This window comes from Chaetodon auriga, chromosome 3 (genome assembly GCF_051107435.1).
Source record: "Chaetodon auriga isolate fChaAug3 chromosome 3, fChaAug3.hap1, whole genome shotgun sequence".
Classification (NCBI taxonomy): domain Eukaryota; kingdom Metazoa; phylum Chordata; class Actinopteri; order Chaetodontiformes; family Chaetodontidae; genus Chaetodon; species Chaetodon auriga.
The window spans coordinates 14,620,480-14,648,298 of NC_135076.1; the positions used below are offsets into that span (position 1 = coordinate 14,620,480).

Here is a 27,819-nt window from a genome sequence, read left to right on the forward strand (position 1 = left end):
TCATGGCAACGTCTTCATGATGGTCACTCTTTTCCTTGTTCCTTGATAAATAGTTGGACCACCGAACTCCCACTAAAACCACAACTTGACGCATTTACATTCTGGTTTGCGTATGAATTAAACAAACAAGATGTGTGTTAAACAGTGAGACAAAGAGTTGCTAATTCCTGCCTATTGGTGAAAGCCTTTATGTCTTTACGCTAAACTAAGCTAATCACTGCCCGGATCCCACTATGTACTTGCTGCATATAGCTTGTTTAATCATAATAATGCATAATAAGGAATGCACAGACACGACAGTGGTATCAATGTTCTCAGTGAACACTCAGCAAGAGGGCCATAGTTCTGCAAATTCATGACTATTCTTTTAGCACTGTTTGCTTACTCATTTTGCTCAGAAGTTGCAGTAAACAGACTGTTTTTCTCAAGAACAAGTTTTCAAGCTTCTTCAATGCCCATTTGTGGATTGTATATATTTATAAGCCAAGCAATAGCTGTGTAGCTTTTATCGTCAGTACTGTTGCAATCCCTCTCTCTCTCTTTTTTTTTTTTTTTTTTTTTTACCTTTATTGCCGCTGTCCTCTAGTAGATTATCTTTGTAATTGATTTACAGACCTGTGCTTAGCTGAAAGTTTTTGGCCGTCGTGGGCCACATCTGCCCTGCACGTGTCTATCTGAACAAGTTATTCAGTTATGTAAACTGTGTAAAAGTCAGATTGTATATAAAGCCTGAAACCAAAAATGAAAAACAACTGTGGATGGAATGTCCGGCTTTTATTACTTGTTCCAGAATAGTCTTGAATCTTGTGTTAGTGTCCTTAAATTAGCTGGTAGTAGGTTCATTATTCCATTTGCTCTCCAGTCATTAATTTTCATTCAAAGCATTATTGTCACACTGTTTTTCCACTAATTTTATGCAACAATTTTGAGGAAAGCTTCAGATATACGCTGTAGCTGTTCATACACCTATGTCTTTGGTGCAAAAAAGAAACTCCTGTGTTTCAGTGTGTTGGCTAATCTTCCACTGACCCCTTCCTGCAGCCTTTTGAGTAAGCAGCATCATACATACAAATGCCCTTTCTCTCCTCTGTGCACTATTTACTAAATCCAGCTTGATGCTTAACAACTTCTCTCTGCTGTTCCCTTTTCTGCCTAAAATACTATGTGGTGGGTGCCCCAAGCCCTTCCCCTTTGTCTTCCGGGGAGGGGTGAGCCGAGCAAAAGGAAGAGCGTCTGGAGGGGGAGAGATGAGTATCAAAGCTGCTGTGGGAGAGACCGGGGGAAGAGAGTGGAGATGAGCGGGGGTTACTGCTAACAGCCTGCTTTGGGACTTTATGTTGGACTTTATTTCCATCAGGTGGGACTTCTCCCACCTCTTCCTGTGATTATTAATTGTGTTGTCATTATTAATCTCATGAGAGCAGAAAGATGCTTTGGACTGAGTAGTGCAAACTGAGAGTCAGCTTGGAACTTGAAAGGACTTCTGTGGTAAGACAAACCTGAATTACTTGGTGAATTTACATACTGTTTGTCCTGAACAACCTTTTAAAAAACAAGACTATGTATGACACTTTATGTGCACATTTGGAAACAGGACCAGTTAAAACACACCTGAAGTGTAATATTTGCCATATCTAAGCCATAGGGGAACCCAAAAATTAGGGATGAGGAATTGTTTACATATTTAGCATACCCTTTTCCGTACATTTCTGACTAACAGTGCAACAGTTTCTCAGAATAAATAGCGTTATTCTGGGATTCTTATTTCCCAGGACAGCCAGTACAAGTTGCATTTAGTCAACTTTAATGGTTTAGTTCTGTTTTGTTGCTATCACTTAGCAAATGTACCCGTAAGCAAAGTTTAACTTCTCATCACATCATTTGTCATTATGTCATATCTCAGAGACTTTCGGTATCCTTCCACTGAGAGAAAGCTGCACTAACTCATTTCACAGCTCATTAAATATGGCCAAACACAGACTTAGGATTACTATAATGTAATGATAGAATATTGTTTCAACGTTTTAAAGAGCAATCATTCAGACCGTGGTTTTGTCTAAATGAGCTAAAGAGCAATTTCATGCCACATTTTCTTCAACTCAGCATTTACTTGAACTTTCAGTGGTCTTGGTGTTGCAGATATTGTTCCTGTGTAGTTCAGTGGGTTATACGTGACACCACGTCCTGAAAACAAAACATTTGACCCTAGATTATTGGATATGGCCTTCTGTTTTCACACAGTTGCAGAAGAAGCCTCCTCATTTGTGAGAATCAGTGAAGCACAGCAGCACATTGTCAGTGTGCTATCACCAGCCGCAGCCTTGTGACCCATACATTTAGTGTGGCATATGATACTGCTTGAAATATGGACTGGGGAAGTCATGAATTAAACACATACAGCGGTAAACAATATGCAATCCATGCTCTTTGATTTTCTTTGACCTGTAAAAAATAACACTGATCGCCTACACCACCCTTTTCTTGAGAATGTTTTAGGTACATCAAGTCAACAAGGGCTGGCTCCAAAACAAAAAGGAATATTTTTAGCTCTACAGCAGCATCAACAACTTTTCAGACCTCTTGACAGCATACACATACACAACAATTTTTGTCTCCTCAGTAAAGCAACTTTCCCTCCTCCCTCTCACACCAGTTCACACCAACTCTGCAGGAAGCGAAAAAATGAATACCTCACATCAATTCACTGATGGTTTCACCTCTAAATGTTTACTCATCATTCTGTTATTGGTAAGATTACTCATATACAGGTTCAAGACATTTACACCAGCTATATTCTGGGCCTTTTATGTGAAGTGATGAATTCTAAGAAGACCCAGTTAAACCAGCTGGCTGTGAAGTTTCTCTTTTATTTGTTTACTTGACTGAGAGCACAATGCCAAAACTGTTTTACTGGATGAGTAGACCAACAGACTTTGGCTTGGTGACATCGGTGCAGAGAGCCAGATTCCTTTTTGTTGATCATGTTCTTCTTGTTTGTATTATCCCCCATATTTATTGCCCGTGCTTATTCACGTGCTTTTCTGCCTTGATAAAGTAAGGCACAACAACCTTTTTATTAAGGGGCGTTATAAATAAATGTTACGGAGAGGTTCGGCAATATGAACATGGAAAACAAATTTAGCAATATGAACATGGAAAAGAACTCATCATATACTGCAGAGTACTGGTGGATTGATCTGGATATTGGATAGACAGCAGACAAACAGCCGCAGGTAAAGTCTGTTTCACACCACAAACCCATTTCAGAGGACGGAGTCTTGTGGACTCAACTTGTTCAGCATGTGAAAAGATGTGATTTTGCACAGACAGCATTCTCTGTACAATACATACACCTCATAATTAAGTTTCTGTGGTTTCCCATTAGTTTGAAGAGGAAACCACTGGACTGCCTCAGTGAAGCAATTTTGAATGTGACTTATTGATTTTAAAGGGCACTTTTGGCTAATGGTACACTAAAAAGGTCTTCATGGTCACACGAGCTGGCGCCAAGCACCGTCTGTCTCATCCTAATATTCTCTAAGGGATGGAAGTAAGTACCTGATAATAGTATAGTTAGCTTTTAGTGGAAGACCCAAAGGTCTCTCTTAATTCATGTATCTTTATGTTTTTCTGCCTTTTTCGGAAAATGTGACAACATGCAGTCATGGCTAGTGGGTGTTATGATTCATGTATTTTGAAAGAAAAAAAAATGGAATCAAAGATAAGATTAGTTTATCCAGAAATGCGTCTGATAGTTATAAAAACAACCCCTTACTTTGTGGGGGCGTTCAGTCATCAGGGGATGTCCAATCATTTGCAAAAAATTTCCAGGACTGTGAAAAGATTTTAACTCAGGTATGAATCTGCCACAGCGTGTAGTGTGTGACATGAAGCAGCAGCCAAATCTATTTAGAGGGGAAAGACTCTTTATAACACAAGCAAACAAATATAATTTCAGCTGTGATTTGGTAGATTTCACCTTTTCTTCATTTTTTTAACAAGCTGGAAAAGCTAAATAGGATTCTAGACATTGCCCTGCACCATGGTAGATCTGTTGTTTCTCAGTAAATTCATGGGTGGGAAAGGCTAAAAAAAGACACCTGTTTGTTGGTTTTGTTGTGGTGTAGTTGTTGTTTGTGTGTGCTACTCACGGCATGTGAAAGCGTGCAATGCAGCAATGCACAATTGCATCTTCACACATCATTTGGCCAAATTTCTTTTTTCTTTCCAGTTTGTTCTTCAGCTTGTTCAAGTTTAACACTAATAGTACAGAAAAATGTGAGAGCAGTCATGAAGTGTACTCAATGCAAACAGCAGGAGTCAACTTACTAAACTTGTTACCTTCACTGTTCAGTGCGGTCCAGCATCTGTTCTTCTCGGTCAAAGTATGCAAGCTGATCACTAGACTGCAGGAGAATGTCTGGAAGAGTGACAAATATTTCCATATGCCGGAAAATCCTGTATAGTTATTTTTATGACACAATTTCTGGTTATTGAATATTCTGAACAATTATAACTCACTGCTGCCAAAATGCAAAGTGTTGTACAACTTTCAGTTTTATTCTGATCCATATTTCCATCACTATCAGCCCAAGTTATTAAACAGAATCCTTTTATTTGTTTATTCATCCTCTGTGTATTACCTCTCATCTACTTTTCCTATTTATCTTCTTTTTTATCTCCTTTCTTAAAGTTTTATCATATTTTGGAAAATGTTCTACCTACACCGCCGTAACGCCTACCGTATGCTGCCTTACATCCTTTGTACACTGATAAAATCAGTGCTCATAGGAAGTTAAACCCACACGATGATATGATCAGTGTTTGTAGCTCTGCTGATCCACCTACTTAATGGTAATTAAGTATCTTAAAGGTGTCAGGTAACATTAGTGTATACAGTATTATGTTAGTCCTTTATGAGAGAAAACATCATGGAATTTTTACATTTCCTTTTCATTCATTTATAATATTTCACGATGATGCCCACATGATACCCTGTCAAATAAATATTTTGTTTACAGAAAAATACTTATTTCCCATATTTGATTCTATTACTATCCCGCTTAACGTGTAACTCAACTTTGCTTGAAGTTGGTCTAATACTGTCTGACTATGGCGGACATTGGGCGCAGGCCAGGAGGGACAACATCATAGACTGATTGTGACACTGTGTTTATTTCCTGTTGGTGTCTCTGTCAGTACTGTTCACAGAACTGCATTTCCTGCCAGGATATGTGTCTATTTCGGTCTTTGTGCCACTCTCCATCTCCGTCCTATAATGCCACTGTCTGTATGTGCTTGTGTGAGTGTTATGTGTGTGCTGTATCTGAGCTGTTACATTGACTGGATATGGTTTATATGGTCCTTCTAAATATCTCTCTCACATGACTAAATAGAATAAGCATTTATAGACAACGAATGGCTGACAAGAGACCAGTTTCCAGCAGCAGTGGATAAGCACCATTTAGCATTGTATCCCCAAGAGTAAACAGAAATGTACTGCTTCACATGTATGTTGCCATGAAGGCTGCCACAATTGTGCAACAATACCAGCTCAACTCTAAAAGTGGATGGACAGTTCTTTCTGTTGTTCTTTCCCTTTGCTCATTTCATTTATGTCATATGTTTCATTGCATTTTTAATGGTTGCCTTGCTGCAAGCCAAACTTCCCTTCCTGAAAAATGTCTTGAAATTTACCTTTTCTCTTTTTACTTTTGAGGATGAAGAGAGGAATAAAATCCCTAACACCAGTATTATATTTCCATCTGTGAGTCATCTGAAATCAACGACCACACACCAGCTGATCACCATGAATTCCTCGGTGCTGCCACACGTCAACTACACCCCACACTGCTACTCCATCAGCAGTCCTCCATTCAAGTACCTCCCCACCATTGCCTCGGCCTACTTCTCATCCATCTTCAGCGCTTTGGGTCTCACCTCCAATCTCATCGCCTTCATAGTTCTCCTCAAGTCCTTCCAGCGGACACATAGCCGCTCACGCTCCTTCCTGATCTTCCTGGGCGGCTTGGTGGTCACTGACTTCATGGGTCTTCTGGTCACAGGCTCCATTGTGATCTCCTTCCATGTTACGCACTTTAATTGGCGTCAATTAGATCCGAACTGCCACTTCTGCAACTTCATGGGCATGTCCATGGTCTTCTATGGACTGTGCCCACTGCTGCTTGGTGCCGCCATGGCCATAGAGCGCTTCATTGGCATCAACTGTCCATTTGCACGTTCAGCCAGCATGCCCAAGACCCGCACTCTCTCCATGGTGCTGTTGGTTTGGCTGGTCGCTGGCTGCATTGCTCTGCTGCCCCTAACAGGCATTGGGAGCTACCACATGCAGATGCCCGGCTCCTGGTGTTTTTTTAACATCAGCTCTGAGGGGAACGATCTGGGCTTCTCCCTGCTCTTCTCCCTGGTCGGGTTGATATGTATCGCTGTGTCATTTCTGCTGAACACGGTGAGCGTCGTGACCCTGATCAAGGTGTGCTGCGGACAGGACAGTACCCAGCGCCGCCGAGATAACGAAGTGGAGATGATGGTTCAGCTCATCCTCATCAATGTCATCGCTTCTATCTGCTGGTGCCCTCTCCTGGTGAGTTTTACCATTTTAGATAAATAAGCCCAATATGTGTGTGTGTGTGTGTGTGTGTGTGTGTGTGTGTGTGCATGTTTAGGTCTGGTTTTGTGGAAAATTCTAAAGCTACAATGAAAAGCAAACTAAGATAACCATTGCAGTAAGTCACAGCAGGATTCCAAGTGGCAACCTCCAGGGATGAAAAATGAAACCGATGTGGAGATGCCAAAAAATGCACTTCCTGGAATGGCCACTTGAGACTTGTTCCAAAAGCGAGTCAATCCCCGTAGACCCCCATATTAAAATGGCCAACTTGTCACTGAGCTTCACATTGTCTCTTCAGAAACCTACGCAAAAAAATCACAGAGACTATGTTCATGTTCTGCACAGTTTTTGGTTGTAGTTCACATGAAGCTTAGTTCATCTTGACTTTGAAACACTGAAGCAGAACATTTGCCTCCTCCTTTGAGCAGTGAGAGGAATTGATGTGCTTATGAAGCCATGGTCTCAGTGAAATCAAAGGATTGATTTCAAGCTAAATCAAGTAAATAAGGATATTACAGGTCTGCACTGATTAATCTAGTAAATGTCCTCAAAATAAAGCTATACAGCCTAAATATGAATATAGATACCCAAAATATTAATGTAGTTGGCCTACATATACATTGCCTGAATATGAATATGAATATAGATATTTATGCAGATAAATATAGTAAATGACCCTTTTCTAGAGAATGCTTAGACATACTACAAAACATACATAAAATATTCATTTTCTGTGGTATTGCTACAAATTTTTGTTGAACTTGGACTAAGGTAAGGCTTCCCCTAAACCATGTGACACAGCTGCAATGGGCCAGTACTCCACAGGAAGGTCTCTGGCCCTGTTTCAACCTTTGTGATTGAGTGTGGGCCTCTGTAATGATAGTCTGTGGTCTGTGACAGTGTGCAATGTGTGGTGACAAGACCCATAGGCGAATGCGCCTTCTTTGGCTGCAGGCAGGAAATATCTGTTCAGATGATCTTAATGTTTTCCTGCTTGCAAGGTTGTTGATGGGAAGTTAAAAATACTTTCAGTCATGATGATGTCCACCAAATTGTGGATTCCTTAGGTATCTCAAAGCACCCAATCCCAGATCCTGACTACCAGCTCTTGTTATCTGCACTGCCCATCAGCTGTTTGAACCATAATGAGGCATCACAAGGTCTAAGCTCCTTTTCTACCTTCCCCTCAACATGCATGATTTCTCCTTAGCAATGCAGCTTCTGATCTTACCCTTGATCAGAGAGCCCCTTAATGCCTTAGTTGAGATGTTACACCTCGGCTTTAGGGTGGGAGAAACCATTGCCTTTAAAGGAAATCTGTTCTGTGGCTTCATCTATTGCTTCAGTCTAATGGATATGGGCCCATGGGGAAAACAATACTGAACAATACTTTTTAATTTTCTTGTTTTTGTTATTATAAAATGAGACAATTCTGATGAAAAGTGGGTGTTGCTTTCAGCCCAGCATGCAGAGAACGGAATGGGAATGTCTAGGCCACCTGATTGGAGCACATACACTCAGTGGTCACTTTATCAGGAACACCTGTACGATCCAGTGCAATTCAAGACAACAGCTCTGCCATTCTATCTTTACAACACTTAAAATGCTCAGTTTTTCTTGACTTTTTTAGGAATTCAATTATATGTTTAGTATTGAGGTTGTAGTTTGCAGTGTTGAACTGGACTACACTATATTGAAAGGCGTTTCTAATTTTTTGTCCTGCCTATTTGCATAAATGACAGGGGGCAGAATATTAGAAACAACTGTCAATATAATGCAGTCCAGTACACTACCACCATTTACAATGACCTCAGTGCTTGACTTTGTAGCAGAACAGATGTATTGGATTAGATTGTACAGGTGTACCTAATAAGTGCCCACTGTGTGCATCATTCTGAACTCCTGTCTAACCTCAGTTGTGTGACGCCCTGCACAGATATATATTCTGATGAGCGTGGTGACTGCTGATCCTGTAAGAGATGAAACTGTTTTGTACTACATACGAATGGCCACCTGCAATCAGATATTTGACCCTTGGATATACATCATGTTTCAAGTGTCCCGACTCAGGAGAGTAAAAAGTAAGACAAAAACATCTAAAGGTACAATGACACAGCTTTCCCATTGTTACTGCTCACCCCCATCATCACTTTGGGCTATGGATTGGACCCCTACTTACACATGCCCTAAACATCTGCCAGTGACACTCATGGATGGACTCACTTGTACATCACAGTTTACTCCATGCCTCACAGCTTCCATTCCCTTACACATAGCATCTAAGTATCAATGGCAGCATGCTTTATAGTGTAGCCAGCCTGGCTTTTGCTGCTGCTATGTGCACTTGATTCCACTCCTTGCCAGTTACTGAGCATTTCACTTAAATAGTTTCAGCCCTTTGTCATGTTTGTTTGTTGCCTTTGTGCATGCTTGCACTCCCTGAAATAACACAAGATGGTTTCTATTAGCCATACCCTGATAGCTTAATGATCTGCAGATTGTAGCTTTATTTAGCTCAAACCTTTCTTTGAAGCAGAGCTGCAGAAATCCTTACTGATAAGAGGGAATCATTGAGAAAGTTGTTGAGGCTCAGTAATCGTAATGCTTGTGAAAAAATAAATCTAGCTACAGGAGCTTGAATTAGCTTTGGTACTACCAAGACCATGAATGATCCCTTCTCTGAGAGTGGAAGTTAGTCACTAAGCTAACATGCATCCTGGAAAACTGGCTGTTTTTTCACCTCTGCCTCTGAGAAAAGTTTGCCTAACTAAAACTGTGGTTTGCACTTGAACATCTCAACATTGGCATGCAACAGTTTTTACTATGAAGTGGATTTAGGTAACTGTCTTCCCCACACTGCTTGGATGTAAGCTGCACCGGAGCTTTTTTATTATTATTATTATTATCCTTACACCATCTGAATTTGAAACAGAGAAAACAATAAGACAATTTGTCATTCCTAAAGGAGCTTGTTAGCATGTTTTGCCCCCACAAGAGACTGCTGGGCTAATGCTAATGAGGCTATGCCTTACATAAAATGCTGCAGCTTAACTAAAGCAGTGGGGATAATTGGGTTACAGCAGCCACTGCCTCAGGAGGACAATGGTAAAATTAGCCTAGCCGTTCCCTCATGGACACATGTGTGTCCATGTCCAATATTAACCAATTTCATCTCTTCCCTCTCCTCTCCTCCCTTATTTCTACTCCTACCCCCTCCCCCCACTTTTTTCAACTATAATTTGTTGTCTGATATAATTTGCTTCTTTTCTCCCCTGCAATTGTTTGACTTTGACTCATCTCATCCCTCTCACACTCCTTTGTCCATCATTTATTTCCTGTCCTTGCTTCTTCTTTCCTTTATCTCTGTCCTGATCTCGCATTCCTTCTCTCCACCACCAGGTCTTCATTGCACAAACTGTGCTGTCTGGAGGTCCTCTCCAGGTCAAATACCTCCTCCTATGGCTACGCTTCGCCACCTGGAACCAGATCTTGGATCCGTGGGTATACATCCTGTTTCGCAGGTCAGTTCTTAGGAGAATCTACCCCCGCCTCCCGTGGTCTCGGGGCTCCATCATGACATTGTACCCATCATTCAGCGACACCATTCGCAGGTTCACACGCTCCTCACTTGGGAGCACCATGGGCTCAGATGAAACAGCAGAGATGGAGAAATCAAATGTAGCAGCTACATCTTCACTGAAACCACCACCTCCATCTCCGTGATTGGTTGGATTTGAGCTGCTGTTGCAGCAGACTGTGTTTGAATGCGTGTTTTCAAGCTTTGATGAGTTTTCATGTTAACTGTGGCCAGTATAGCAAGATTGCACCAATAATCTGAAATGTTAAGCAATATTAGCAATGACACTTTAGAGTAGAAAGGGAGAGCTTGGGCTCATCGAAAACTTACAACCTGTGATCTGTTCATTCTGCTCTGTCAGGTGATTTTTTGATATTTGAGGTTTAAACATTTTGTTACAGTGCATCAGGGCGCTCTCTACTCATTCATGCAATTGTTTTAGTGGAAATACTTAATTCTAGTAGGACGTTATGTCTTACACACTTTGCTCAGATGCTCTTGAGTGTCACAAGAGACCCAGTACTGACCATTAATTGTTCTTTTTCTGATGGTACTTGTATACCTTAAAATTGAAAATCCTATCACAAAATTGAAATATTGCTTAGACTGTATTTATACAATACATTACACTGCATGTATTTCCTATGTGCTAAATGTTTTGATGACGCATGCAAATCAAAACAAACGTTCCAGACCTTGAAATGACCACTTGACTTTTTCTGATCCCTCAGTGGGATCCTCTGGTTCACTCCCCAAGTTGTCATTAGTTGACATATCCTTTTTTGCCATGAACAAAAAGGTAAATAAGATAAATAATGATGAATTATTGTGATTATTGTGAATTAAATTGTAAATATGACACAGATCTTGATAATTAGTTTATGTTGTCAATAGTAAAACATTTTTTTCCCACTGTCAACTTCAGAAATGTGACCGAAATTATAACAGTATTTATTTGAGATGTATTAAGTGTATTATGCTGCACAAGATGTCATATTTACATAGTAGTTCCCAAACTGCTATATAAAAACTATGTCTGACATTAGCTATTGAGTATCACTGATACAAAAAGCTGAGAACGTTTAATTGTTGCTATATGAAGATTTATGTTGCCTACTATCTGTGACAAACATATTATCATATTATCACACGTATATATTACGTAATAAGCCATTTCACCACTTTATGCACTGTATCATTGGAGTGGTTTGGCTTAATTTCAAGCTTTCTCATCTTAAACTGTCAGATCACTCAAATATGAAAGCAAATATTTTCTCATTTACAACTGTTGGCATCTAGCTATGAAGATAATTTTGATTTCAACTGCCCAATTATGATGTGTTTAAGTGAGGAAAGATTGTTAAGTAAGTGCATAAGGTTAGGTGCAAGTGTGATGAAGGGTAAGTGGGGGGAAATATGTATCATGTCATTTGAGTGAATGGACTGTTTAAAAACATCCTTAAGTGTGTTGCTTGTATTTGAATCAAGCAAAAGACTGGGGAAACCAAACAGTGTTAAAGTCTAATATTTCCATCTGGAGGAAGCACAGTTTTCTTATCTAAATGTGTATATGCCTGTGCCTACCTCAGTTTTACATTTGGAGAGTATTATGCAAATATTTCTTACACTCAGAGGTGCTGAGGAGGTAGGAAAATTCAAAATAATTCATGTTTTTCAGGGCAACGTTGGAATAAGAAGCAGAGACAGAATCTTAATATGGGTTCTTAATATCAGATCCTCCTCTCTTTCACGGGCCACAGTCCAGTGCCAGTAAAAGTGTTGTTGTTTCTGTACAGATCACCTAGGCCTCACAGAGATGTTTAACTAAAACTTCAACTTGCTGTAAACTGAAATGGTGTTTATATTAACAATGAACAGCAAGTGGGGGATGATTTAGTTGTTGGATAATTCAAATTCAGGCTGATGATTTGGACAGTGTAATGACGCTGTAGCTGAATTGTAATATTTTAATTCTAATACATACTGTAATGAAACTGAAACAGGCATTTCTTGCTCTGCTTGATTACTCAGTCACTCAGCTGATCTTGCACATGATTTGTTTTCATTGTGTTATTGCTTATATCAATCAGACTGTCACTCAATTACCAAAGAAACCACTGAACCAATCACTGATAATGGTTGCGATGTGTCTCACTTTAACATCCTTTGCAGTGTCATTGCAGTGAAAATGAAGTGCAAATGTTGAACGTGCTTGGCAGAAATGGCATGTGATTATACAGAAAAATAAAGGATTTGTAAAATAAATGGGCTTTTCTGTTAAACATACACAGGTTTGACCACTATGATTTCAGCCTTTTTACTTACAATTTCAACATGTGAACTTTGCCATACATTTTCAGGTCTTCATAACCAGGTGCAATGGTATACAAACTGTTAAAACAAAGCATACCTATCAGACAAAAGCTGATGTAGCTGAAACAGTATATCCAGAGTGAGTGAAGTCGAGTCAAACTACATTTTGAAATTTGGCAGGTCGGCTTACATGTGTAAAAATACATTGTTTGGTGAGCCAAAAAACATACAAGTGACAAACTCCAACATGTAGTTTGACACTTCCTTCTTTTTCCACTAATTACTCTCCTATTACATTCTCTGTGAAACAAACCAGAAAAGTTTCCTGTGAACTCAAAAGTTGGAAGCAAGTGAGATATGTTATTTTAATAGTGCATGGCCATGAAGACCTTCATTTTTTCAGGAAAAATCTAGGAAATGGTTTACATGAGCACGGAGACTAGATTTTTTATTTTTTACTGTGGGAAGTATGGGCTTGGTATCTGTTTGACAGTAATGATCATGTGGGAAAATGTGTGGGGTTGTAGGAGGTACTTGTCCATAGTCAGTGTATTACCTACAGTGGATGGTGGTCAGCAACCCCCAGTTTGGAGAGTAGTACTGGCATGGAAGGCAAGCAATGTACTGCTGTAGACAGGGTCAGCAACAAAATAAAATCAAGATCAGTTAAAGTGTGCCCCGTCAGACAGCCCTTTCCTTTGGCACTACATTTTCTCAAACGTAGAACTCCTATATTCCTTTACAGCTACCTCACACTGTATTACAGTGCCAAAGGAAAGGGCTCTCTGACAGCAAGGTAACGCAGATACCTAAACTGATATTGATTATTTTAGGTGGACCTTCTTTTAGGTAGCTAAAATGTGTTTTGTTGCTGACACTGTCCACAGCAGTTGATTGCTTAGCTTATTGTGTTTGCCTCTCCAAACTGGGGGCGTGCTGAGCGCTGTCGGTAATGCACTGACTATGATTAAGTAGTTCAAAAAATTTTAAGTTCAGATCAGTCACTACTTAGAGGACTGAGAATATTTAAAATGTACTTTCTGTGTTGAGGTTTTATTTGTACTGGGGCCATTTGGGCATTTCAAAATAGGTTAACCAATCTTATATGAATATATAGTATTTTATAACTAATCTTGCATGTAAATCTTTATCTTGTGTGGGCTATTGGTAATGGAGAAGTAGGCTAATACATACTGACTTTGTGACCTCAAAATGTCTCCTTGTCGCCCTCCTGTTTTTCCCCAGTGGGTCTTCATCAGAGGAAAATGTTTACTCTAGCTTATCTAACTTCCTTGATTGGCCACATGATTGTCCACTGTTTTGCAGTTATGTTTCCTGACACGTTGTTTACATATCTGCACCCTAATGCTCTACATCAATGTGGAGAACCCCCCCCCCCCAGACATTTTGTAAATTTACTGTCACCGTTTTCCAGAGGTGGGAGTAAGTCTCAAGCAAGTCCAAGTTACGGTCATGAGAATCATACCGTTCAAGTCGAGACCCTGTAAAGTCCCTGTCAGGTCAGGCAAGTCAAGCTGTACGAAATTCTGATGATCTGCACCAGTTTCCACATTTATAGCAGTTAGGATACATTGGTCATGAAAAGTTGAGTTCACCTTATACTGTAAATCTTGCTGATATTTGACATTTTGTGGCAATCAGGAACAAGCTTCCTGAATGAACAACAGGAGAGGGATCAGAGATTCATCATGGTGGCTTACTACTGCTAGTTACTTCTATAAACAAACAAAACAACCAGTATTACTCAGACCAAATCACAGATATATGTCAACAAATCCACAGAATGCAGGTTTGGAGGAAAAGTGGTTTATATCGCCAGCTTGGAAAACTTCATTAACCACTTCTACCTGCAGTCAGCAACATGTCAGCTCATCAGACTCCACTCTGAAATTATGCTGTGGCCATTTCAGATCATTTCTACTACACAAGTCACCATGATGCATAAGCATACACTAGGTCTAGTACTGTCATCAGCAACATAGTCCTTGAATCTATATTTTACTAGCCCCCTCCCCTCCACGATAGCTGCCTCTTGTGTTGGCCTCACGTTGGTCTGCCATTTCCTAGTAACCAGGTTTGCACGCATGGCGTTAGAAATCACCCGGTCTGTTTCCAAAACAAAATGAAGCTTCAATATCTTGAAAAACGGGAATATTTCATAAAGAGTCAACTTAGTTCTTAAGTCTCAAGTCATGAATACCAAGTCAAAGTCAATTTGAGTCTTTTATCAGTTCTGCTCAAGGAAGTCTCAAGTCCTCAAATTAGCGATTCGAGTCTGACTTGAGTCAAGTCATGTCCCTGGAGTCCCCCACCTCTACTGGTTTCAATCGCCACAATAAATGTTGGCATCGTACCTTTCTGCAAACTAAGGACAAATTGACACTGCACATTAATTTACGTTCTTTACATTCAAACTTTACTTCTCTTTACGTTTCAGTTTTCAAAAGATCTGCTTAGGTTTCAGCACGAAAACCACTGGGTGGGAAAGATCATGTGTTGGCTTAAAATACCAGGTGTAGTCACCACAAACATGGCTCAAACAGTAGGTCTGCCACTTAGCATTCAGTCTCGCCTCGCTGTCACGCCACCACCATTGTGTCCTTCTCCTGATGAGAAAAACTCAGCTCATATACATGTACTGCTAACTGGAACCACATCGCTTTGATAATTATTATTGAAACATTGATATGATGGATATGAAACAAATCTTTGGTTTGAAGAAACGTACAACGCCAACATTTTATTGTGACAGTTGGGCTGTGTTTTCCAGGATCATCAGCTTAATGCCTACACCATAAAGATTAATATTAATCTTTGACATCAATATAAATTAATTTAAAAGCTACGCTGCAGTTTTCTGTGTTTATTGTAAAGATTTAACATAAAGAGTGATGATCGACTAATGAGCAAATTATTGTCATTTGACTGTTCAAAGGGAAATGGTTGTTGTGGTTTTAAAGGGAGTGATTAAACATAGAAGGACAGGGAAAGCAACATTCTTACTGCCTTAAATGTCTAAATTCTACCGTTCTTGACGTCTCCAATAGCTCCCCATACATCAAACAAAAACACATCAGGGAAAGCAAAATCTCCCAGAACTGAGTCCAAGGCTTCTGCAAAGTCGTCAGGGTTCTTCTTGTCTTTGCCCGCTTCCACGATGGTGGTCGCTGCAGAGCAGAAGGGATGGGACAGATATGAATCAATCCACTGTTAACTGTTGATAGCTACCACCAAATCCTGGTAAGTTTTCTGTCCCAACAAACTATGGACAGAGAACTTGACCATAATAAAATCAAATGTTTTCCATCTTCCTTCTATGATGCTTAAAAATGAGAGGACACATTCCAAGGAAACAAAAGGGAAAGTAGACATCATTGACCTAATATAAATGAGGTCTAAACAGTCAAATGACCTTTTGGAAGTCAGACCATTGGCTTTGGGTGTGGGAAAGTACAAACTCATATTACTGACTACAGTAAGTATGCATCCCACACAAAATCCTGATTCTTCCAAGGTCACTTTGTCATAGAGAATTTTTTTTTAAAAATTCAGTTCTGGTGATATTGAGTAGGGATGGATGCCAACAAATGATGCTGCCAATTGCTTTATACTGTAGTTGCGCTTAGACTATGACTTCTATTTATGTTCTTCCTCAGCAGGTGAAAGGCTGATGTCATTTCAGTGGCAAATTAGCAAATCTGAGGTTGCAAATGAAAGTACTGCAGAAAGCTGATCAACTGGCCTTGGGCATTGAATTTTTTATTTATTTGTCTATTTTCTATCAACCTGCTATTACCATTGCTTCTGCCACCACATATCACTGAACGCTAAAACCTCTTATTCTCTAAAAGTTTTCTCAAAGCCAAGTTAAGGGTCAAAAATGTTGAGATAGTTACTCAGACTTAGAGTTACTACTCAAAAAAACATAAACACACTCCCAGCAGCTCCCTGGAGGCACATTATACTATCATCAATGATTTGTGGTGAGTATGAAATCTGAGGAGCATTTTTTTTTTCCATCCAAGGGTTGAAGTGGGCTGCTCTGTCTCAGAGCAGTGAAGCACAGTAAACACCTCTAAATCCTGGGTTTGGGTGTGAGCATCCATTCAGCAGTGGCTTACGTCCAAACGTGGACTCAAAGGTGATGTTTTGTTTTTTAAGGACACAAGTATTATGTGGGTGGTCTCACCCAGCTCCAGATCTCTGATGCCCATGTAGCTCTCCAGCAGGTCGTCCACTTTCTTGGTGGCCTGTTCTTCAAACTCATTCTGCTGGCAGAGCACATAGGAAAATAGACAGGTGTTGGTGGAAATGAAGGGTGTTCATGCTCCAAATATGGTGATATAAACTCCACAAGAGCCTATCTTCTCATGCCGAGGACTATTGTTTATCACCATCTTGATGTGCTATAAATATATGATGAAACTGTTAAGCGTTTGCCTGTCAAGTGATCTAAATTCATGGCATCTTGAGAAACAGTGAACTTTTTCAGCCTCCAAACTTTTTCCAAGCAAAGTAATGTGCGTTCATGGTTTAATGTGAAACATCCGCCGCTGAAGTGTAGGAAATTACAGTCACTTTGTTTACAGACAGAACGAAGCTGAGAGGCATTGTTCAATAAGGAATAACGGAAAATTGTGTGACCGCGTGTGCTTGTTAGTTTATGTGTGAGCTGGGGTTGTTCAGTTCAGTTCAGGTCAAGTAGTGTCCCACATGGATTTCAATGCTTTGAGCATCTCCGCAAATCAAAAAACCTCAAAGACAAGATGAAAATGATGAAATCGGCTGTAATAGAAGACATTTCCAGTTGTCTAAAACAGTTCTGCGTGTGTTTTTGGCTTTCTGCACATTAATGTGTATACATGTCACTATCTGTGCACATCAGGAAGTTAAGCAGTCATTGTCCTGCAGAGCGTGTGAAACTCACCACTTCCTGAACTGTAGCAGCACCCTTGGAGCGAAGACGGAGTGTCTCCCTCCCGTTCACCATCTTACCCTCATTGGATTTTGGCGCTCTGGTCCTCATTCCAATCATATCTGATCACACACACACACACACACACACACACACACACAAACAGAATAATTACCATTAATCTAATTAAAGACACACTCTTCATTCTTCAGTTTGTGTAGGTGTCACTCCTTCCTGTGTCTGTTCAACCACTGGGACTCTGGCTGCTAACTATCATGTGCTTCTTCCTGGAAAAGACACATTTAGCAGAAGCATTCCCTCGTTCTGATGTGCACTTCTTGTCTCTCAAATGCTGCTGCTAGTTTTAAGACATGAAATATGGCTTTAATAAGTAATGCTTGATGTGTGGAATTTCAATGTGCAGTCAGTTGTGATGTTGTTTCCCATCTACTGAAAGATCAGTGTTGGGGCCCATCATGTCTATATGTTATTATTAGCCAGTGAAGGAGACGTGCTGTAGTAGAGTTAATGAGACTCATGGATTTCCAATCCATCTGTTGTCCATTAACCGATAAGACAGACTTTGTTTGTGTCAGCAATAAAGTTGTTGGCTGTGGATCAGCTGCTGAGATCTATGGGAATATATTTCCACATTATCATTTCCTTTGTAGCCACAGTGGCTCTAGGGATGGCAATGCCAGTCTGTTAGTCATTCGCTTCTCTACTTTAGTCAAGACTAAAATATCTGAGAGAAACCCTACTGACTTAGTAACCTCTGACTTTTCACGTAGCACTCCCAGCTGACTAAATATCTAAACATCCATTAAATGAATTGGACCACAGATAATGTATTCTACTGACTTTGATGATTCCATAGCTTTTCATGAAGTTGAAATGTCTCAACATCTATTGGATGGTTGTCATGAAATTTGGTACAGACACTCAGTTCCAACTCAGGATTCATTTTCCCTAGTTGTACTTTGTGTCTAGTGATAATTAGCTAATGTTAAACCCTAACACTATGCTGATGTTATTAGCATGCTGACAGCACCACTAGCGTAGCTGTAGCTCATAATCTTGTTCTGACATGTTTTTCAAATAGTTATTTTGAACACACACATGCCCTCAGGCCTATGTGAAAATGCACATCTGTATTCAGTATTATAGGGGACTGATTCCAAAGGGGAAATAAACCCTGTCCCGAGGGAGGTCAGAGATCAACATCAGCTATGTCACACTTACAGATGCTGATACTCTGGAAGCATCTACTGTTTGTCTCTGTAATTTACGTCACGTGATCTTAGGAACCTTTTTGTAACTGCGTCATCTTAATCTCATAGGGTAGTGACCTAAAGCTTAAACATACTGATCAATGGAGCGGAAGTTTATATGAGCTGCTTGCACACCTTAGAAATTGGACTTACAGTCGCACAGTCCAGTTGCTGCCACCCCACAGACACCAGCACAGTGAGATCATGTAATGTGGCAAGTGTAAAAGTTTAGTTGTAAATAATCATGCCTTATAATTAATCTGACTGCAAGTGGAACCACGTTTCAATTGCAAATGTGAATTAACGCCTCGTGCTCTCTTTGGCTAATACTGCTGACATTTAGGGCCATAATGAAGTCCCAGCTCTGTTTCATTCAGGATGTTAATTAGTGCAATAAATCTTTTCACTCATGAAATCTAATCAATCCTATTCAGGTTTGGCAGCCAGCCATCATGTGTGTGTTTCAATTATTAAGAGATTTCATTTACACCCACAAATACAGCGATAGGCAGGTTTATAAAGTGAAATGAGGGGATATGTTTCTGCTCTGATCATCACTTATACCAGACATTAAACTGCTACACTTTTTTAACTGTTGACGAAGCTATTGCATTTACCCTGCCAGATCATTACATACATGCAATTAATGTTATTTTAAGGACCTTTAAGTCAAAGTCTTCACCAAACGCAATACGATTTTTTAGCCAGGCTACATTTCTGTTGAGCCTGACAACAACAAGCGCTTGTGTTTTGCATGTTTTGTCTACTATTTTGCTGTTTCTCAATAACATCAGAAGGTATGGAAACAATATACCAAGATGATACTGATTGCTAACAGGAAGTCAGCCCGTTGACCATGGATTTAGCTTCCTGTCTGATAAGTGAGCTTGTGGACAGCTGGGCTCCAGCTCAGTCTGCTATATCCACTTAGCAAAGAGGACTTCCTTCTTTCCTCGCCCTGTTCTAAACCGAACGCAATAAATAACCCACTTATTGTCCATTTGACAGGTAAAACATTTCGTGGAAGGGAAAAAGGGAGGAGGACCTCATGGTGAAAGAGGCTGCTCTGAAAAAAAGGTCACAGTTTGAAAGTACACAAAAATTTGCTCTATTTTTTCTGTATCTGATATCAGGTGATGTCACCTAATATGCAAACGAAAGTGTCTTTCAGGTTCTCTAGCAGCAACAGGGAAAACACATGTCCTGAGGCCTATGTGAAAATGCACATCTGTATTCAGTATTACAGGGGACTGATTCCAAAGGGGAAATAAACCCTGTCCTGAGGGAGGTCAGAGATCAACATCAGATATGTCACACTTACAGATGCTGATACTCTGGAAGCATCTACTGTTTGTCTCTTTGTAAGTTACTTTACGTGATCTTAGGAACCTTTTTGTGATTGGGTCATCTTAATCTCATAGCATAGTGACCTAAATCTTACAAATACTGATCAATGGAGCGGAAGTTTATATGAGCCACTTGCACACCTTATAAATTGGACTTGGACTTGAATTGCTAGTTTCCATCACACTGGCCTCAACATAGTTCACACAGTTACATTGTGGGGTCTCGCTTCCCATCTGTGCACAAAGACTTGGCCCACATAAGGTTGATGGCTTATTTTTTGGACTTGGTTCTGGGGTTAAAAGGTAAACGTTAGGAATGCAGATGTTATTGAGTAAGTAAGCCTCCAAGGAAGGATTGTGAGTCCATACAATGCTCTCATAAGTACAGTAGTAGTATAAGTGTGTGCATCTGTGTGTCTGTGTGTGTGTGTGTGTGTGTGTGTGTGTGTGTGTGTGTGTGTGTGCGCACTTCCAGGTTGCTTCTGTATTCTCCTGAAAGCTTTCCTTCATTTTTGCCATGCGTGTCTTTCGCCTGGAGTTGAATTAGAAGCTAAAACAAAGCTTAGCGTATTGAAATGCAGTGCAGTGCAGTATCCGCTTTCTGAGAGCCTTGGTTTCTCCTGTGGTCGGGATGTGATGAAACATCCCTCAAAGCCCTTTTAATTTTGTTTGTACACAGCTGAAAATGAAAACTTATTTCAGTAACTGAATTAAAGAGTTGATTTCCAATGCACTGCATATTGATTTTTGACTAAAACTATGACCAGAGTGCTTCAGTTTCTCTGTAATATCACAGACTCTGAATTTACTTACAACCAAAAAAGATTAATTTTTGTCTCAGTGCTTCGGTCACACTTTTTCACACTGTGAATATCTTGTTTCATAGTTTGTTTTATTTTATTATTGAAATCAAATCCTAGCTGAGCCATGCTCGTCCCCGCAGTGCCGCTTTAGTGCATCTATTGCCACACAATATCATTCAGGCTGAGGATTAACAATCTGCTATAATGCTGGTCAATTAATTGTAACTTCTCCGGGCTCATTTGCTGAAACTCACTAAACTGTTCCTGTCTCTTTACCCTGTTTGGCTGGTGAGATATGGACAAGTTCTATGCTGAAATCCATGAATCACTGGGGGCAAATGTACAGACCTCCTGATTAGTAGGAAGCAGCTGCTGGTACTACACCTTGCATGCACTGCCCTGTCATAAAAAATACACCCTGGGGGGAACATTCTGGTGCTAATGATATTAAATGTCAGCGTTATGAATCACAGCCAAGTCTGCTTCCTATGTGTGCTGAGTTGTGATAGGAGAAATGCTCCATATTCCACTGTTTTCACTTCCTGGTTCTTTGTACCCAGAGCCCTGCTGGTTTTCATTCCATTTTTAATTAAGGAATGGATTTATACCGCAGAATGCGAGTGATTACAAGCTACAGGATTCAGGAGGAATGGTTCCTGACATTTTTAGTCTAGATGCGTGCAAAGACTACTGAGTATTAGTGGTATCAGTGCACAGAGGCTTACTCCAGACATGTACCTGCCTACCAAAAGCAGAAATATACAAGATGAACCCCAGCTGTAAATAATGTAATGTTCACTTTCAACCATCGTTTTTGGTATGCTTAGAATTCACAGTTGTCATCTGCTCTGCACATGACAGCAGAGCCCAGTCTTTGAGAAACATTTTCCACTCACCAAAAGCCTTCTTTGGCCCCACCAGGCGAAGAGTGAAGGGTATGCCTCTCGGTTGCTCTTTTAGCATCTTAGCCACCTCGTAGTGTCGACACCCTACAATGCTCTGGTCATTGATGGCCTCGATGTGGTCACCAACACATACTGTCTTCAGCCGGTCTATGGTGCTGCCTTCTTTTATCCTCTGGAAGAAGCGGTTTGAAGCAGCAAAGTAAGAGTTTAACAAATGAATTAAAGCATTAAAGTTGCACGTGCCAATAAATGATGAACAATCTAGCCTCTGTTTTGCTCTGCCACTCGTTCACCTTGATGAAAGCATATCCAGCTCCGTTGTCTGTGATGGTGAGGCCCAGCGCGTCCTCAGTCTTTGTCACCTCCACCTCTTTGGTCTCCCCTCTGACGTGAGCGAAGATGAAGTCTTCCAGTCCGATCTGCCCCCCCAGTAGCTTCTGCATGTCCACTTTATGAGAGTTGAGGGTGCAGAACAGGATCTAAGGGAGGAAATGGGCCAAGAATTAATACATAAGATATTATTTATTATTAGGATATTGGACTGTTAATGATATGACGTCCAAATTCTGTAGTAAACAAGTTTAAGACTCCATTAGCATTTCTTTATAGTCCAAACAGTGACCACTGAAACTATTTAGAAAGATATTAATAACTTGCATTTTATTTACACTATATCTTGAAATTGAAATGCAAGTGTTTTTGTTGTTGCCAAAAGCCAAAACAAGCATACTCCATTGTCACAAAAAAGATTTTATACTGTAAGTAGCAGTTAAAATTTTGAATAAAGGATATAATAATGCATAATGTGCAATTTAAAGGGCTCACAGAGATGAAACATGGCCTAACAGTTACCATCAACACCACAAATCTTCCTTTCATGTTAAAAGTTTGATTATAAATATCATTTGCCACCTATTTACAATACATGTGATCGTAGTTTCTGAGTTAATCCCGTTTCATTCGCTGGTGTTTCGTTCCCAAAGCGAATGGAGCCCATCAGTTTCTTTAGCTGTGCTGTACAGAGATCAGACAGCAGAGGGCAGTAGAGGTGAGCAATTTGATTTTGCTGTTGTGGCATTTTGTTCTGAACCACGAATGTGACAACTCACTGCCTTTCTATGTTTAAAAATGGATGTTTAAGCAAGCACTAAAGCTGTTTGATCAGACATTTCTCTGTTTGTTTTAGGAGTCAAATACTTTTATCATGGCTCTTTTCAAAGGTTACTGGTTGAGTTAAGTGTCTCATAAAATAATAGTAATATACACTTAAGAGGAAGACCTTTTCTCTGAAACAGTCTGACATCTGACTAAATTTCAGAATCATATCATCCATTATCAGCTATGTATTAGAACAAATGTGTCTCAAAGAGCAGCGTTTGCTCATTTGATGCTGCCACATTGAAAGTGTGGCTGTGATAACATCTCTGAACACTCCAGGCTATCCTTCTTCATAGTTCATTTATAGTTTAGAACTGTCTTTGTTTTTAAAATAACATTTATTTTCTTTCTTTCTTTCTTTCTTTCTTTTTCTTTTTTTTAAAATCTCTCTCAGCCTTAAATTTGGTCTTCAAGTTCCAGCATGACTTAATAGCCCATATCGGAAATTCAAGATAAGCTGTTCACTCAGGTTATCTCACTTGAATTGCTTCCCTCTTTTAGTTATTGCTTGCCGTAACTCTCTTGGCAGGTGGAACCGTGTGACTGCAGTTCAAGGTCTTCCTTGGTATCTGGCTGTACTGTAACTTTATGCTGCTGCTGTTCAGACCACAGGAGGTCAAGGAAACTGCTGTACTGCTGTACTTATCACCAACTAATTGTCTGACATTTCCCATAAGAAGCCTTGTTTTTGGAAGTCTGGCTGCAGTTCAAGGTCTTGTAGATGTACAGGTGGTTAAAAAAAACCCACCACCACCAAAAAAAAAAAACATTAATTAAATTTTATCTGATTTTGGAACAAAACTATTCAATTATTGGGTAATTTAACAGCAGTAATTTAACCCCCCCCCCGGCTCATACAAAGTGTTCCTCCTAAGCTTTGCATTGCTCACTATCTATCTAACTGTTATCTAACCTTCTTGTTCTTTCAGGATTACTGGAGATTATTCCGGCGCACACTGGGCAGAATATACTCAGGACAGCTAAGATATTGCGTGGCTATGGGGAAACAAACACATTCGCAAGAATTTGTAGTTTCCATAGTTTCAATTGGACAAGAATGCCTGAGAGTTGCATACAGGATACTCAAACTCAGCCCAGACCGCGCCAGGACTTTGCTGTGAGGTAACAGCCAGACAACATGCTGTGTGTGGGTAATCTAACAATGTCAGATTACTCATTCTGAGTAAGATTATCAGATAAACGTCTACAGTGAAAATGTAATATTAAAAAATAAATTAAGGAGATCGTTGAGGTGAGTGGAATTTTAATTTCCTGTGTTAATGAACATCAGTGGACAGTTTCTTTCTAAAATAGCCTTTTAAGAATTGGATTTTGTGCATCATAAGGAAACAGGCCAACACATTTCACACGATCATGGCTGGTAGTTGCCTGATAAGATCATCAAGGTGAGCTCCAGTGAAATGTCAGGCTATATCCCATCATCTCCAGTCATTTGTGTTGAACACACACTGACACACAGATAGGAAAAACCTCCGTGGTGGCCTTCACAACGTTACAGATAAGAGTTACATGAGGCCATTGGTGAATATTCATTTCTCTGTTGCAGAGTGTATTTCCATCACATATCAGGGAGTGCTGCAGAACAGCAGCATACATGGCCACCGTCATCCTTATTAAAGCCTTTGTACAGTTTATCACAGAAGTACATTAATGAACTGCGAACTATGAACAGCATTTTTACAAAGTTCAAATTGTGATATCAGTTCTGAATATGCTGAGTAATGCTTTGTGTTTCATTCGTCCCGTTTTAGTTCAGAAAACAAATCTCTGCAGACAAAATGTGCAAAAGCACAAGACAGAAAATCGATGGCCTACACCTGAAGCCTTGCTACACTCTTTCCTCAACTATCATTTTCCACCTACACATTCTCTGATCCCTCTACTGTTGTATCTGCTTCCAGCTGCTGTGGATTAATGTCATCTAAATGCCTGTCTGGTCAGCCATTGATAAGGCTTTCTGTGATATCCTGTGGCAGTCTCCTGGTTGTGTTGAGTGCTGAAAGCAGCATCAGGCTGCGGTGTGGTTTGGCCAGCCCTGACCTACTAAAGGTTTAGTGACTAGACTTCGTCTTAAGGAGTCTGGCTTTGTCAGCATCTGCCTGCTGTGGCCTGATTGCAAACCACCCTTGTGATCCCCTGCATGAAATAACTGTTTAGTCTCATAATGTTGTATAACCATTTTGGAAACATTAACAACCTAAAAAATGTCCTAAAATTTAGTAGTTAGTGTCGATAAAACAATTCAGTCACTTGTTACAGCTATGCTCGTTATCTGAGTATCTGAGTAGATATTTAGGGTAATGGTACCTCTAGGAGTATTTCAACTTCACCATCTTTACACGCAAAGGTGAGTTTACAAGTCATGTGGAGGACTAGACTATGAAAACAGTTGCTCTAAGTTGAAATGAAGTGCTGCTTGACTGAAGCATGAATTAGGCAAAATAGGCTCAGTAATTGTAATTGTTCAAACAGGTTTGAGCTTTAAGGATATTTGGATCATTTTAACTAAGCAGCTATGATCTATTCTTTTCTCATACTTTGTTATTTGAATAGTTTTCAAAGCAAAACTGCCATCATCTGTTTTTATTTTGCTCTGAAGTCACTACCATTACTGTAACCTGTTGTGTTATATGGTTGGTGTTTACTGATAACATTATCTGGTTATTTGTTTCCATTATTGATCCTGGTCAAGGCCCAGACGAGTACAAAGTCTGGCAGACAGAAGTGAGGCCAAATGATCTTCTGTAGTGCATCATGGAAAAAAGCCTAGAATAGAAACCTAACACCTATTTGCAGCTGCCCTGCTGCACAAGAAATGCAAGAAAGGAATCGTGCCTTTTTTAACATCATTTTCCACCAAACTGGCAATGTAACTTCATCTAATCATGTTCACATTCACTGCAGGGTTTGTTTTGTACCTCTGACGGGGAGATGTTGAACACTTCAGCGATCTTGGCGTACAGCTCTTTAACGTTGGTGAATCCATGGATGCGGCCTGTGGGGCTCCCGTGAGCCAGCTGGGTGTGGAAGATGAGCCGAGGTCTCGGGTATTCTGGTGGCCCTGGTGGAGGTGGTGAAGGAGGAGGTAGCGGAGGTGCTGTGGGCTCCACACACCCCTGATTCTGGCTCTGGTTCTGGGCCTTCTGCTCCTCCATGGCCTCAGCCCCTGCTGCCTTGGAGTCCTGTGGGCTCATAGCCTCCCCGTTCTGCATCAGGCCCCAGCTCAGGTCCTCTTCTGGGAGCCCTGGTGGTGCACTGCTCTGGCAAAGAAGAGAAACTCTGTCCGTCCCCCCGCTTAGCCAACCAACCAACCACCCAACCAACCAGCCACCCAGATCTTTGGGGTGAAGATGAATTAGTGATGAGAGTAGCCTGGTAACAGTAGCTGGAAGAGGCCAGCCAGACCCTGCTGGGTAGAAACCCAACACCCTTTGAGTTGGGGATTGTATGTGTTACACCTGAGCCTCTGGCAGCTCACGCACAGAGAACACAAACAAAACACATCAGGTAAAGGTTTCTTCATACACACACACGCTGCTAAGACTCTAATCCCCCATATCAGTCTGGCTGCGCGACATGTTGCACACACATGACCCTGAATGCGTGAACATCCCTATGAAGTGTGAAAAGGCCCCCATATCTGCAAAATGATTTCCACGTAGGGCTGCTCGGAGACGGCCGCAGACAAGAACATCCCAGTGCTACAGGTAAGACGATATCGGAGCCCCCCCTTTTGCTGGCCTCATTGAATGAAACTGGCGGTTGCTGTGGTGAATCCTTGGTGATGCACTGACCTTTTTGACCCCACACACAGCCCAAAGACACAAGGGATGACAGCTAAAGCCAATAAACAGATGTTTAATTCATGTAAGTACTGGGTGACTCTTATACTGCCAATGTTTTTAAATATCAGTTTCCTCCCTCAGTGTATCCAAATGTGTGCACACTTGACAGGAAAACCATTGAAGTAATAACTCTGTTTTGGTGTTGGAAATATAGTATAAAAGATGTGATTGTAAATTAAATTTGAGACACCGTGCTCTGACTATTAAGAAATGTAACATCCCTTTTGTGAAATTATGAATATTATATATACAAATATATATTCTGGTGACAAATAATGAAATCAAGGCTAAAGAACTGGAAAATGTATGATGAGACACACATTTTGTCCATTTCCCGTATCTGAGACAGATACTGAAACAGACAGGAGACCAAGATAGTCTGGTAAGGGGATTTCCACCAGTCAGCCAACAGCTTGAACAGGTGACAAACCAGACAATCACTAAAATGTTTGGTTAACTGTCTGTTTTTCCTCTGAATAGTGGATTAACATCCCAAAAATTCTAACAATGTGCTCAACATATTCCCATTTTGTTCTACCGTGATGATCTGTTGGCCTTAACAGTTTTATTCGTTGCACTTCATTCCATGTGATGCATTACTCAGGCAAATCAAGGAAGTTTTTGTGTCAGGACACAAAAAGCTATCACTCTGTGTGGATGTGAAAATTCCGCAGAAATGTCATTTGAACATGCCAGCTGGGAATGTGTCACCAGCATTGTAGTCCCATTGTAATTCCCTTCAGAGAAAAACACTCTTTCCAGTCAGCTGGTATGTACTGAAACAGGTCCGAGATTTCTGAGGTCTGAGGTTTGAGATGCTCAGATAGCTGACGGATTTAAATACCTGTCCTATTTGCCAGTTTATGCTGCCATAACACAATGCTTTATTGTTTTTAATACGTTGGATCTGTGGATTTCTCTTATTTCTGACACGTAGTACTGATTAATACTACCACATATCGGGCTTTGGATATGCATCCCCTCTTTATGAATAATATTAAGCCAAAAAGTTA

At 40.4% G+C, this 27,819-nt stretch overlaps 2 protein-coding genes across 3 annotated transcripts; one reads left to right on the top strand and one right to left on the bottom strand.

Moving 5' to 3' along the window:
* Window positions 1-1,293: 1,293 nt before the first annotated feature.
* Window positions 1,294-12,463, top strand: tbxa2r (thromboxane A2 receptor). Of its 2 annotated transcripts, none has more exons than XM_076726412.1 (3): window positions 1,294-1,488; window positions 5,720-6,604; window positions 10,031-12,463. In XM_076726412.1, the coding sequence occupies exons 2-3, from the start codon at window positions 5,810-5,812 to the stop codon at window positions 10,352-10,354; spliced, it is 1,119 nt and encodes a 372-aa protein (XP_076582527.1). In that variant the 5' UTR covers window positions 1,294-1,488; window positions 5,720-5,809; the 3' UTR covers window positions 10,355-12,463. The 2 variants fall into 2 exon arrangements, with proteins under 2 accessions (XP_076582527.1, XP_076582530.1); XM_076726415.1 differs by having other exon boundaries at window positions 5,727-6,604.
* A 3,094-nt stretch (window positions 12,464-15,557) lies between these two features.
* gipc3 (GIPC PDZ domain containing family, member 3) lies at window positions 15,558-26,173 on the bottom strand. Its single transcript, XM_076727044.1, has 6 exons — window positions 25,880-26,173; window positions 22,076-22,261; window positions 21,774-21,954; window positions 17,470-17,579; window positions 16,732-16,813; window positions 15,558-15,709 (listed from the first exon to the last, which is right to left on the bottom strand). The coding sequence occupies exons 1-6, from the start codon at window positions 26,171-26,173 to the stop codon at window positions 15,558-15,560; spliced, it is 1,005 nt and encodes a 334-aa protein (XP_076583159.1).
* Between the last annotated feature and the right edge of the window lie 1,646 nt (window positions 26,174-27,819).

Coding starts and splice junctions, on each gene's coding strand:
- tbxa2r (XM_076726412.1), top strand. CDS start 5,810: ATGAATTCCTCGGTGCTGCCACACGTCAACTACACCCCACACTGCTAC. Junction 6,605..10,030: donor TCTGCTGGTGCCCTCTCCTG/GTGAGTTTTACC, acceptor CTCCACCACCAG/GTCTTCATTGCACAAACTGT.
- gipc3 (XM_076727044.1), bottom strand. CDS start 26,173: ATGCAGAACGGGGAGGCTATGAGCCCACAGGACTCCAAGGCAGCAGGG. Junction 16,814..17,469: donor CTGCTACAGTTCAGGAAGTG/GTGAGTTTCACA, acceptor GTGCTCTGCCAG/CAGAATGAGTTTGAAGAACA. Junction 15,710..16,731: donor CATCAGAGATCTGGAGCTGG/GTGAGACCACCC, acceptor TCTGCTCTGCAG/CGACCACCATCGTGGAAGCG.